General features: G+C 40.0%; 1 protein-coding gene across 2 annotated transcripts; it reads left to right on the plus strand.

Annotated features, from left to right (window-relative positions):
- The first annotated feature begins 1,344 nt into the window (after positions 1 to 1,344).
- On the plus strand, positions 1,345 to 13,258 carry LOC140463951 (CD276 antigen homolog). Of its 2 annotated transcripts, none has more exons than XM_072558444.1 (7): positions 1,345 to 1,596; positions 3,054 to 3,142; positions 3,235 to 3,561; positions 6,634 to 6,930; positions 7,199 to 7,345; positions 12,161 to 12,189; positions 12,273 to 13,258. In XM_072558444.1, the coding sequence occupies exons 2-7, from the start codon at positions 3,079 to 3,081 to the stop codon at positions 12,285 to 12,287; spliced, it is 879 nt and encodes a 292-aa protein (XP_072414545.1). In that variant the 5' UTR covers positions 1,345 to 1,596; positions 3,054 to 3,078; the 3' UTR covers positions 12,288 to 13,258. The 2 variants fall into 2 exon arrangements, with proteins under 2 accessions (XP_072414545.1, XP_072414546.1); XM_072558445.1 differs by having other exon boundaries at positions 12,164 to 12,189.
- The last annotated feature ends 252 nt before the right edge of the window (positions 13,259 to 13,510 follow it).

Here is a 13,510-nt window from a genome sequence, read left to right on the forward strand (position 1 = left end):
CAAACTTTACTACTCGTAACCTCTACTGCAACAGCTGCAATGTCTAACTACTTGCTCTTTATGCATAATTCAGAAACTGACCCTATTCTTAAACTTCTATCTTTTGAACCAACCTCTTATTTCTTGGCTGTATATATGCGTTGACTTACTATTTCTTCACAGACTATTCGATAATTAATAAACTCACTCCTTGCTAATTCAATAAAGCCTGGTTAAATTGGCTCATTTTAAAACATAAATGTATTTTAAGTCTAAAAGAAAGATATTCACAAGGGAAAGAATCCTTTTTAAATTAATCTTTGTGCAACAAGGTGGTGTGTGAAGAAAGAAGGGGGGAACAGTTGCTTCCTCCTTATTGGGAAGCTTACAGTTTAGGGTATTCCCTTCTGGAACTCTAGGTCATTGGGGAATTTCACCGAGGGTCTGGTTGGAACACAATGCAGAGGAAACCGGTCTGTGGTTCGACTTATTTTTCAATATAGAAAGTTGAATAATTTCATAAAAGCATGCTAATTTAAGGAATCTGAAACTAACAGAGAATGCTGGAGAAACTCAGCCGTCTGTGGAGAGAGAAACCGAGTTAATAGTTTTGAGTCCCGTGGCCCCTTCTTCAGAACTGAGAAGTTAAATTTTGAACAGTTTACCAACCACCTTATAAAATTCGGGTTTCTTAAATCCAAGGCCATCTAATCCAATGAAGACTGATGTTCCACTTTCACGCTGAAATTGTATTAAGCATTAAGCAATTCGCAGATTAGAATCAATGTTATAAATGAAACCATATACACCACAAGATTACTGAACGGCATTTTCAAGAAATCAGCTTTCATTTGTCTGGAAAATGTGAGGCGGGTGCTGTGGGTGCAACTGTGGATCTGCTGCTGACTTGAATCAGCAAAAGCACGGAGTTTAGGGTAGATCCCCAAAACGTAAGATCAACCCAGAAGATTCGTTTGTGGAAGAGTAAAAGAACAGGAGTGGTCCTTTAGCACATTTCGGAACTAATCTCTAGAGATGGGGAAAGCACGGATGGACAGAATACAGCACAAACTTCCCCAACAGGAACAAGTCGCCCGAAGTTAACACAGCCGGGTATTTCCCAGCGACAGTTGCTCCCAGTTTCGTCTCCTGGAATAGTTCAAGACTGGATCTTTCAATCCTGATATTTTGTGGAAAATTAAGGGCCAAAGAGTTTATCGATAGCCCGATGAACAATATTGCTGGCGGGAGCTTCAGCGATATTTTCTGTTCACCCGGAATACTTTTCTTTGGAGAGGGATTAGTCATTTCGAAACTAAAAGTTACAAAGAAAACAAGGAAGAGAAAACGGGGGGGGGGGGGGGGGGGAGAACCGGCTGCTTACAGAGTTCATTTTGAACGAAGCAGTGAACAGAAAAATGGTGAACAGAAATATGACCGTTGCTCCTTGTGTGCTGTAACACTGGACACCAGGAGCCGGGATCTTTCCCAGACTGGGCAGTGGACCGAGCTCTGAGCTGCACTCGCTCCCCACAGATCCCCAGGTTCGGCCCGGCCCGGGTTCAGCTGAGCTGCTTTTTGACCGAGATCCCTGTGACAATCTCAGCAGTTCTCCAGGTATCGGATTTTGAATGATGACTTGGATGAGTTTGAGCCTGGGTTTGATGCGTTTTTTATTTGGGACAAAGAACAGTTTGACTTTTAGAAACATCTTTAACATGTACGATGTGGAGGTGCCGGTGTTGGACTGGGGTGGACAAAGTTAAAAATCACACAACACCAGGTTATAGTCCACCAGATTTATTTGAAGGTACAAGTTTGCGGAGCACTGCTCCTTTGTCATGTAGCTAGTGGGGTAGGATTATAGGACACAGAAGTTATAGCAAAAGGTCACAGTGCCATACACCGATGTGACATAACGAACAAACTGCTGTTAAGTCTTTCATCTTTTAGAATGGGTTACAGGTTTCAATTCATTAATATGTAAATCCCTGAACTTCTGTCAAGTCACATTCTTGAGATCATTTAAGGTGACATCACAGCTGAGACAATGCATTAAAGGTGTACTGTTAGAGTCTGTCTATATTCCAATCTTGAGTCAAACTGGTTCTATTTCCAAAGTAGGAATTTATAAAATGTCACATGGACTGCCTATAGATTGTGTGCTTTTTGAACAAAATAGAATATCTCTGCAAATACAATTTTGCAAATGCAAATTCACCCCATATTCCTATATATGTATGTGCATGCATGTGGAGGAGTGAGGGAGTGTGTGTATGAGAGAGAGTGTATATGTGCATGCTTAATAGAGTGTGTACATTAGAAGGTACAGGAGGATGTATCTGCCTGTGAGATGGTGTGTGCATGGGTGTGTGTGTGTTTGAGAGAAAGCATGTGTATGTGATAGTCTGCGTGAGTGTGAGCATGTAAGAGTGTGTGTGTGTATATGTGTGAGAGAATGTATAGTGTAGTGGGATGTATAGTGTAATGGGATCACCTGTAGTGTGACATGAAACCATGCCATCCTCATGGGTACTGAACTAGGCTATCAGCCTCTGCTCGGCGATTCTGCGCTATTGCATATCCCAAAGTCCACCTTGGAGGATGGTCACCCAAAGATCAAAGATTGAATGTCCCCAACTGCTGATGTGTTCCCTGACTAGGAATGTGACTTGAAAGAAGTTTTGGGATTTACATATTAATGAATTCAAACCTGCAACCCATTCTAAAAGATTAAAGACTTAACTGCAATCTAAGTTTGTTGAACATATCACATCACTGTATGGCACTATGATCTTTTGCTATAAATTCTGTGTCCTATAATCCTGCCCCACTAGCTGACAGAGGAGCAGTGCTCTGTAAGCTTGTACTTCGAAATAAACCTGGTGGACTATAACCTGGTGTCGTGCGATTTTTAACTTCAGCATTTACATAAAGATCAAATGTTTAAGCAATACAAACATATCTGATGTGATTTTTAATTTTAACAATTTTGTATACCTAACTCTTTACACAAAGGATAGTAAAGCGTAGAGTGAATTAGAGTGTTACTGATTTGTTTGGATTGTCCTTAGGTTAACTGGAACTCAATCTGGGGAAATGGTTTTATACTCTACAATAAGACTCCTTCCTGTCATCTTATGCAACATACCATTTGCATTTGGTAAGGACCGAGATGCTTCTCAATATGTAGCTCCATTGAACATTGATTCTCACTGACGTATGATGAGTGAATAAAATTATTCTTTTTTTCAGATTTTGTGATATTAAATTGTCAGTCTTCAGTGACAGGAATATTTAATGAAGATACCAAACTACCATGCACATTGAGTTCAGATTCAAGTATCAATTCAGCACACATTGAACTTTGGAAAAAGGAAAAAGATGGAAAAGAAAAAATTGTGTTTAACTTCACAAAAAGTGTCAGTGGAGTTCAGGGTCGGATTAAATTACTTCACCCAGGATCTCAAGACATCTCACTGGTGATCCAGAACACACAGGTGTCAGATAATGGGACATATCAATATTTTTTGGAGACAGCTATTGGTCACAGATTCCATGAGATTAAATTGAATGTCAAAGGTAGGTGACTGCATTCATTGTAGAGTATTTGTTGCAAGTAATTAATAACAAATTCTAGTTTTATTCTCACCCTTAAAAGTTAGCGTGTGAGATGGACAAACAGCAAGTTATAGTGAGAATCAAGTTAAGACAGGAAAGCAAGGCCATGCATTTCTGTAGCATTGTTTCTATCCCAAGCAGTATCTTACAATGTATTTCTACATTAGAAGGTACAGGAGGATGTATTGATAACTTGATTATCCTAATAGGACATGGTAATAATGAGTAGAGGTGCAGACAATGTTTTTATGTAATGAACCTCAATAACCAACTCACAGTTAGAGTAGTTTGATGAAAGACAAATGTCTGGATTAATTCTCTTTTTGCTGGCGTCAGTTGAACAACAAATCCTAATGTGAAACTTTCTATTGATCTCTGAAAAGTGGCCAAAATATTTCTTATCCACCTGCGAAAGTAGTTTCTGGTTTCAATCTAATATTCCATATGATTATAAGGTGTAGAAGCAGAATTAGGCCATTTGGCCCATCAAATCTGCTCCATGAAATCCAGCATGGCTGATATGTTCCTCAACCCCATTCTCCTGCCTTCTTCCCATAATCTTTGATTCTGTTACTAACTAAAAATCTATCTTTATCTTAAATACATTTAGTGACTTGCCTCCTCAGCCTTCTGCAGCAGACGTTCACAGATTCACCACTCTCTGGCGAAAGATGTTTCTCCCTATCTCAGTTCATCCCTTCACTCTGAGGCTGTGCCCTCAGGTCCTAATCTCTCATTCAAGTCGAAACATCTTGTCCACATCCACTCTAAGTAGTCCTCTTCAGTAGTCGGTAGGTGTCACGGAATAAACGCAACACAGAACATACACAGAGTCCTCACCTGCTCCTCATATGACAAGCTCTTCATCCCCAAGATCATTCTTGTTAACCTCCTCTGGGCTACTACCAATGCCAGCACATCCTTCCTTAGATACAAGGTCCAACACCGCTGAGAATATTTCAAATGCAGTTTATTATGGACCAGACCAGAACCCCCAAAATGTTTCAAGAAGGTAACCTAGAGCCTAAATTTTTTTAATTTTAAAGGCAATTGTGAAGTGAGTGTTCCACGTGTGATGCAACTAGCCAAACCACTCAGCTTTAAGCAAAACAATTTATTTAAACACTACAGGTAAAACACGAACTTTCTCCTACAGTCCAAGGACATGCAGGCTCGGTAGATTGGCCATGGGAAATTCAGGGTTATAGGGATTGAGTTGTTGTGGACTTGTTGGGCTGAACGGCCTGTTTTCACATTTCAAATTCTTAAAAGAAATCCTAACAATTTTGTCAGGCATAATCTCTCTTGACAAAGCTGATCTGACTTAGCTTTATTTTACTGTGCATTTCCAAGATTACTCTGTAATCCCATCCTTCATAATGAACTCTTACTAACAATGGTGCTCAGACTATCTGGCATTTGGTTTTCCGTCTTCAGTCTCCTTCCCTTCCTAAACAGGGGTGTTACCATTTTCCAGTCCTCAGGGACACTCCCTGACTCCACTGATTCCTGAAAAATCTCTACCAATACCTCCACAATCTCTCCTAGTATCTCCATCAGTACTCTGGGGTGTAGTTCATCTGGTCTGAGTGATTTATCCACCTTCAGATCTTTTAGCTTCCCCAGCACCTTCTCCTTTGTCATGGCCTCATATCTGTCGCCTGGTGTGCTATAATGTCTTCCATCTCAAAGACAACATTTTTGATGCTGAACATTCCTGCACAGCAGCATTGAAATGCCAGCTGCATTGTCGAAGGAAGCAACTGCCTCCAGTTCAAAACTGACTCCTATTGAGACAAGCTAGTTGTCAGTTAGCAGAGTGACAACCAGTCTTTCAGTAAAATGATGTTGTAATACAGCGAAATAGTCACGTGGAAATTAATGCTTTTTACTCTAATAATTATGGCTTGAATGAATAATTGATTTGTCTCTTTTTAAAAATATTCCAAATTTTGTGCATGCATGCATTGCCCGTTAATTGATTGTAAATTTTCTGATTATTAAAAATCGTGTAAGTAAGCTACATTATCAGTGCAAATCTGTCATGATTTACAGCAATATAAGATTCAGATGTGCTGTAGCAAAATATGCAAATTATATAGACCAACTACATCTAAATCAGATGGAAATGATAAAAAGAAAAGGACAGCAGAACCTAAAGCTTCCTCAAAGGTTTCAATGAACTTAGTTAGAAATGAGTTCAAAACAGCAAATTGGCAACATTAACTATTTTCCTTAGTTCTACATATCTTAACCTAAGATAACCTAAATCTATCAAGATCTTTGTCTTAGGTGGCACAGTGGTTAGCACTATTTCCTCACAGTTCAAGGAACCTGGGTTTGTTTCCAGCCTCTGGCAATTGTGTGGAGTTTACACACTTTTCCTGTATCTCTGTGGATTTCCTCCGGGTTCTCCAGTTTCCTCCCAGAGTCCAAAGATGTGCAGGTTAGGTAGATTGGCTATGGAAAATACGGGGTTACAGGGACAGGGTAGCAGGGTAGGTCTGGATGGGTTGGTATGGACTTGATAGGCCAAATGGCCTGCTTCCACAGTGTAAGGATTCTATGGTTCTGTAATACCCCTAGAAGTGATCGTTTCTACCAAGTACAATTGAGTTTAGATTAGATTAGATTAGATTAGATTACTTACAGTGTGGAAACAGGCCCTTCAGCCCAACAAGTCCACACCGCCCCGCCGAAGCGTAACTCACCCATATCCCTACATCTACATCTACCCCTTACCTAACACTACGGGCAATTTAGCATGGCCAATTCACCTGACCTGCACATCTTTGGACTGTGGGAGGAAACCGGAGCACCCGGAGGAAACCCACGCAGACACGGGGGGAACGTGCAAACTCCACACAGTCAGTCGCCTGAGGCGGGAAATGAACCCGGGTCTCTGACGCTGTGAGGCAGCAGTGCTAACCACTGTGCCACCGAGTTTTTCTTGCTTAAAGGGGAAAGAGGAGCAAAATTGCTCATTATGCTACACCTCCCGATCGTTATATTAACAATTGTGTTTTTACTTAGCTCCATATAGTTTGCCAAAAATGGCCTTACTCCAAAATATCACAAGAAGAATAAGAAGTGCCGATCTTATTTGTGAAACAACTGGATATCCACTCGCTCAGATTCACTGGTTTGTTTATGAGAAAAGGAATCTCACAGCCAGAGCTAAAACTCAGAGTGTTCTGACTCCAGAAGGGCTGTTCAGTGTCACCAGTACACTTCACATCGAAGCCATGGAAAATGCCTTGGAAGGCAATTATACGTGTGTTGTGTTCAATTTGGAAAAAAATGATATTGAGGTGCGGAACCAATTTCCAAGTAAGTTAATAGCATTTACTTAAAACAATTATGAGTAAATGTATGTTCTAAAGCATTGATTTTGTCCCTCCCTTTCCTGAAAACATAGGCAATGCTACAGGATCATGTTTACTACACATGAACACTTATTTTAGTTTAAGACTGCTGCAATACCTTTCCTCAACACTGTTCACTCTTGAAACCTGTTGATAAAAAGTATGATTATTATGTGTTTAAGGACTGAGGCTGGAATTTAGAATTGAATTACAATTTTCCCCTAAATTTTCAGTTCCAATTATAGACATACCTACTACAAATCGGCAAAGTGAAAGGAAAAAATCTAAAATTCTCACAGCTGTCTTTGTCATTGTTGGAGCACTGGCAACTGGAATAATAATTTTGGCAATTCATCGATTCAGGAAGACCATCTATTCAGGTATGACGGTAATATAAATGTTTCCAGTATCTGCAGAAACTCTTCAGGCTTTACAAATGAACAGAAGAGGTTGATTATCAAGCCTCCTTTGTCATTCAATTAACTTGAGCCTTTACTCCATTTTCCAAACCACTGCCCACATCCAATGAAGAGACCAAAACTCCAACCCTCCCAGTCTTGAATACAGGAACATAAAACATAGAAAATTGGTGCAGGAGTAGGCCATTCAGCCCTGCAAGCCTGCTCGACCATTCAATATGAGCAGGGTTGATCATGCAATCTCAGTATCCTCTTCCCAATTTCTGACCATATTCCTTGGTCCTTTTAGCTGCAAGGGCCAAGTCCAGCTCCCTCTTGAATATATCGAAAGTATGGGCCCAACAGCTTCATGTGGGAATGAATTCAGCAGGCCCACAACTCCCTGAGTGAAGAAATTTTTCCTGATCTCAGTCCTGAATGGTTTATCCCTTATTTTTAGACTGTAACCCCTAGTTCTGGACTTCCCTGTAATGGAGAACTGTCTTCCCACATCTAGCATTTCCAGTCCCTTCAGGATTTTATATGTTCCGATGAGATCCCCCCTCATTCTGCTAAATTGCAACAATTACAAGCCCAGTCAATCTAGTCTTTCCTCATATGTCAGTCCTGCCATCCCAAGAATCAGTCTGGTAAACCGTAATCCACTATGGAACATTCAGAATACTCGGGGCTAAGAGCTCCTAATGTTTGCAACACTTTGGGTGAAGACATTTATCCTTCATCTCACTCCTAATCCCCTGTAACTGTAACTCCCTGTTCTAGACTCCCCAGCTATCAGAAGCAATCTTGTCAAGCCCCTTCTCAATCATGCTTTTATTAATGAGATCACCTCTCATTCTTCTACACTTCAGAGAATGTGAACACAATTTACTCAGCTTCTCACTCTTGGCAGCCATCTCATCCTAGGTACCAATCTAATAAGTCTTCATGATAATGCTAGCAATGTAAGTGTATCCTACAATAGATTTGGAGAACTAATTGCACATGGTATTCCAGTTGTGGTCGAACCTAAACCCACGTCGAATGGCGTCAAGTGCTGGGTGTCTTTCCAAATCCATTATATGACATGGATAAATTCTTAGTTAAATCACTGCTAGTGATGTCGTAGAGTCATAGAGATGTACAGCATGGAAACAAACCCTTCAGTCCAACCCGTCCATGTCGACCAGATATCCCAACCCAATCTAGTCCCACCGCCAGCACCCGGCCTATATCCCTCCAAACCCTTCCTATTCATATACACATCCAAATGCCTCTTAAATGTTGCAATTGTACCAGCCTCCACCTCATCCTCTGGCAGCTCATTCCATAAATGTACTACCCTCTGTGTGAAAAAGTTGCCCCTTAGGTCTCTTTTATATCTTTCCCCTCTCACCCTAAACCTATGCCCTCTAATTCTGGACTGTCCGACTCCAGGGAAAAGATTTTGTCTATTTATCCTATTCATGCCCCTCATAATTTTGTAAACCTCTATAAGGTCACCCCTCAGCCTCCGACGGTCCAGGGAAAACAGCCCCAGCCTGTTCAGCCTCTCCCTGTAGTTCAGATCCTCCAACCCTGGCAACATCCTTATAAATCTTTTCTGAACCCTTTCAAGTTTCACAACATCTTTCTGATAGGAAGGAGACAAGAATTGTATGCAATATTCCAACAGTGGCCTAACCAATGTCCTGTATAGCCGCAACATGACTTCCCAACTCCTGTACTCAATACTCTGACCAATAAAGGAAAGCATACCAAATGCCTTCTTCACTATCCTATCTACCTGTGACTCCACTTTCAAGGAGCTATGAACCTGCACTCCAAGGTCTCTTTGTTCAGCAACACTCCCCAGGACCTTACCATTTACAAGAATCCAGTGAAGATATATTCCTGTCAGGGTGAAAGGGAAGGCTGGTAGGTATAGAGAATGCTGGATTACTAAAGAAATTGAGGGTTTGGTTAAGAAAAAGAAGGAAGCATATGTCAGGAATAGACAGGATAGATCGAGTGAATCCTTAAAAGAGTATAAAGAAAGTAAGAGTATACTTAAGAGGGAAATAACGAGAGCAAAATGGGGACATGAGATAGCTTTGGCAAATAGAATTAAGGAGAATTCAAAGGGTTTTTACAAATATATTAAGGACAAAAGGGTAACTAGGGAGAGAATAGGGCCCCTCAAAGTTCAGCAAGGCGGCCTTTGTGTGGAGCTATAGAAAATGAGGGAGATACTAAATGAATATTTTGCATCAGTATTTACCGTGGAAAAGGATCTGGAAGGTATAGACTGTAGGAAAATAGATGGTGACATCTTGCAAAATGTCCAGATTACAGAGGAGGAAGTGCTGGATGTCTTGAAACTGTTAAAAGTGGATAAGTCCCCAGGACCTGATCAGGTGTACCTGAGAGTTCTGCGGGAAGCTAGTTAAGTGATTGCTGGGCCTCTTGCTGAGATATTTGTATCATCGATAGTCACAGGTGAGGTACCGAAAGACTGGAGGTTGGCAAACGTGGTGCCACTGTTTCAGAAGGGCGGTAAAGACAGGCCAGGGAACTATAGACCAGTGAGCCTGACCTTGGTGGTGGGCAAGTTGTTGGAGGGAATCCTGAGGGACAGAATATACATGTATTTGGAAAGTCAAGGACTGATTCAGGATAGTCAACATGGCTTTGTGCGTGGGAAATCATGTCTCACAAACTTGATTGAGTTTTTTGAAGAAGTAACAAAGAAGATTGATGAGGGCAGAGCAGTAGATGTGATCTATATGGACTTCAGTAAGGCGTTCGACAAGGTTCCCCATGGGAGACTGATTAGCAAGGTTAGATCTCATGGAATACAGGGAGAACTAGCCATTTGTATACAGAACTGGCTCAAAGGTAGAAGACAGAGGGTAGTGGTGGAGGGTTGCTTTTCAGACTGGAGGCCTGTGACCAGTGGAGTGCCAAAAGGATCAGTGCTGGGTCCTCTACTTTTTGTCATTTATATGAATGATTTGGACGTGAGCATAAGAGGTACAGTTAGTAAGTTTGCAGATGACATCAAAATTGGAGGTGTAGTGGACAGCAAAGAGGGTTACTTCAGGTTACAACAGGATCTTGACCAGATTTGCCAATGGGCTGAGAAGTGGCAGATGGAGTTTAATTCAGATAAATGCGAGGTGCTGCATTTTGGGAAAGCAAATCTTAACAGGACTTATACACTTAATGGTCATTCAGGTATGACAACAATAACATGACATTTGCACATGTGAAACAGATAGAAGACTGAAGCTGTGAATTTTACCAATTTTGTTACAAACTTCAAATGTGGTTGCGTTGTAGTAAAAGCAGAAGTTCAGAGAAAACCAGAAGATCTGACACAATTTGTGGAAGAGAAGCAGAGTTAATATTTTTAAATCCAAAATGACTTATTCAGAACAAAAACTAGCTGGAAAATGATAATTTTTATGCTGCTGACAGAGGGGAAGAAGGAGCTAATGGAACACATGGTCAGCTTGTCCAGAGCAAAAACAAAGCAACCTCTAATAGTCATAAAGAAGAGATAGAGATGTAAAATGGGTATAAATGGAGAAAATAGGTCTGCTGTGTTGAAAGATAAGTCAGTAAGAAGCAAGTAAGGTGTGCCTAGAGGAAAATGGAGGACAGAGAATATCAATATTGAGTTGGAGAAGCTGAAAAGTACCTCGGTGGAAAATAAGGGATATTCCCCCAGCTCCTTTGGAACATTGTAACAAAGACAGGCCAGAAATATTAGCATGGAATGATGGGAGAATATGAGCACCTGTCTCCAGAGATGCTGCCAGACCCACTGAGTTTCTCCAATATGTTCTGTTTGTTTTTTATTTCAGATTTACAGCATCTTGATACAGTATTTTGCTTTTATTACTTACACTGTAGATGGTTAAAGTTGCTAGGTGAAAATTGATTGCTAATGTGCCTGTATGAATCAATCTTCACTTGCCACCCTGTCCCACCCAGAAAGTACAGGAAAGCTCCAGGTAAATCAGATAGAACTTCTCTGAAAACATATGCAGCCAAATAAGCCTGAAAGTCAGCAGCGAAAATCCACACTACATTCTCTTAACTTGAATGTTTTGTTCAGGGGAAAGCAGATCAGGAAGGATGGAAACATTATTTATATAAAATCTGGAGCATTAAAGTAATTCATCCTCTTGCTCTGATTGCCACTGGCTAAATTGACACTTATTATCCACCCTTGGCTGCCCTGGGAAGATGTTGAAGGGCCCTCTTTGCATTCTGACATGACTGACTGGCCTACTGGACTAATTCAGAGTTCAGTTGAGAATCAGCCACATGTTGAGCAGGTAAGTTAAGGACTGTAGGTTGACCGTCCTAAAAGAGGATTGCTGAACTGATTAGGTTCCTTAGCTATGGCCTAAAATTGACCAAAACCCTTACTGATGCCAACCATTTTTAATGTTGAATTCAATCTCACGCTATTAAAGTGGGAATTGAACTCATGTCCTCAGGGTTACTATTTCAGCAATTTGAGTGAATAATTTATTATAATCGCTACCACATCATACACAGCTAGGTCAAGTTCCAGAACTAAAAATATATGTGGCAGATGGGTGAAAATACTTGTTTTGAATACCTTGGCTACCTTATTTTTAATTTTGAACAATGTATTAGGATTACATGTTCATTGTGGAAGGTATGTGCATCGATTATAACTGTCAATAATATCATGAATCAAGTGGAAATTTCCACACAATTCTTATCATATTTAGTATTACAGAAATAAAAAAATGACTTTGCTTTTTAATTTTGTTTCAGCAGTGAGAAGAGAATCTGAAATGCCAATGGTAGGTGTGATTTCAAACATTAGTTTAGGTTTGAAGGTTTTCTTTTACTGGTTTCATGATTTTCTTTTTCTTTCTTTTATCAGATACCACATAAATAAGGAATTGCTGCTTAGCACTTGGCTGCAGTGAATATTTCCTACTTCTACCTTTGACAACTGCACTGATATCATAGGCTCATTTAAAAAATATTTTTATAACATTATAATTTGAAATTAGATTATCTGAACAATAGAAGGCTGTTTACAAGCATTATTTAAAGCACTGTCACTTTCCAATGATTATGCTTACAAAGCAATTGTTCAGCATAGTAATTCTGATTTACCATTGTCACTGTTCTATGCTTTTTGCTTAATTTTCTGCTAACACTAGTAATCGTTGGGCCTTTAAAACAGCAAAGTGCTAGAAACTAGAGAATTTGACCCTCAATTCTGGCTGGTGTCCTCTGAAGGCGTTTCACTATTTTACAACTGTGACAGTTTATGGATCACTGCGTGACATCACAGTGTTGTGTCCGAGAAGAAGGAAATTCTTGGTCCTGTGTACTTTGAGAAATCACATCCTACTGATTAATGATTACAGAATTATTGTGAACGGTTTGTGCCCTGGACTCTACTTTTCACTTTATAAAAAGGGAAAGACGTGAATGTCGGAAACCTGAAACAAAGGAAAGATTTCCCTTCTTTACAAAGTTGGAAATGGATGATTATGTTAACACATGACTTGCTGTTAGTGACATAAACACATTTAGAGAGATAAGGGCCAAATACTGGCAAATGGGACTAGATTTATCTTGGATGGGTCAGCATGGACGATTTGGACTGAGGGGCCTTTTTGTGTGCTGTACATCTCTTTGACTCTAAATCAGATCGACATGTTGATTTGATATTCTGTTCTAATTGTTTTTGGGTATCGCAACAAGGGAGGTAAATGTAACTATACTTGTTAAGTCAGATACATGTAAAATTCTTGTCATTTTAGTACGTGTACTAAATGTAAATAAACTTAATATTTTGTAAATAAAGATTCATGAGTTACATAAATATCTTTTAGTTGGATATTAAACTACTCATATGGTGTTGCTTTACTTTTGTGAAGGAGTTTTAAAGTTAACTTGCTCAGTCTTTCAGCGACCCTGCGTTGAACCTTATCAGAAATAATCAAAGTGTTTTTTCTCTGAGACCCCAACAGGTTGCTCACGCAAATTTCTTGAACTCATGGGGAGGTGAGAGCCTAAAGGTATTATCACTACATTTTTAATCCATAAATGTAGCTAATATCTCATGGACTTGGATTTGAACCCAACTATGGCAGATGGTGGTGT

This window comes from Chiloscyllium punctatum, chromosome 39 (assembly GCF_047496795.1).
Source record: "Chiloscyllium punctatum isolate Juve2018m chromosome 39, sChiPun1.3, whole genome shotgun sequence".
Lineage (NCBI taxonomy): Eukaryota > Metazoa > Chordata > Chondrichthyes > Orectolobiformes > Hemiscylliidae > Chiloscyllium > Chiloscyllium punctatum.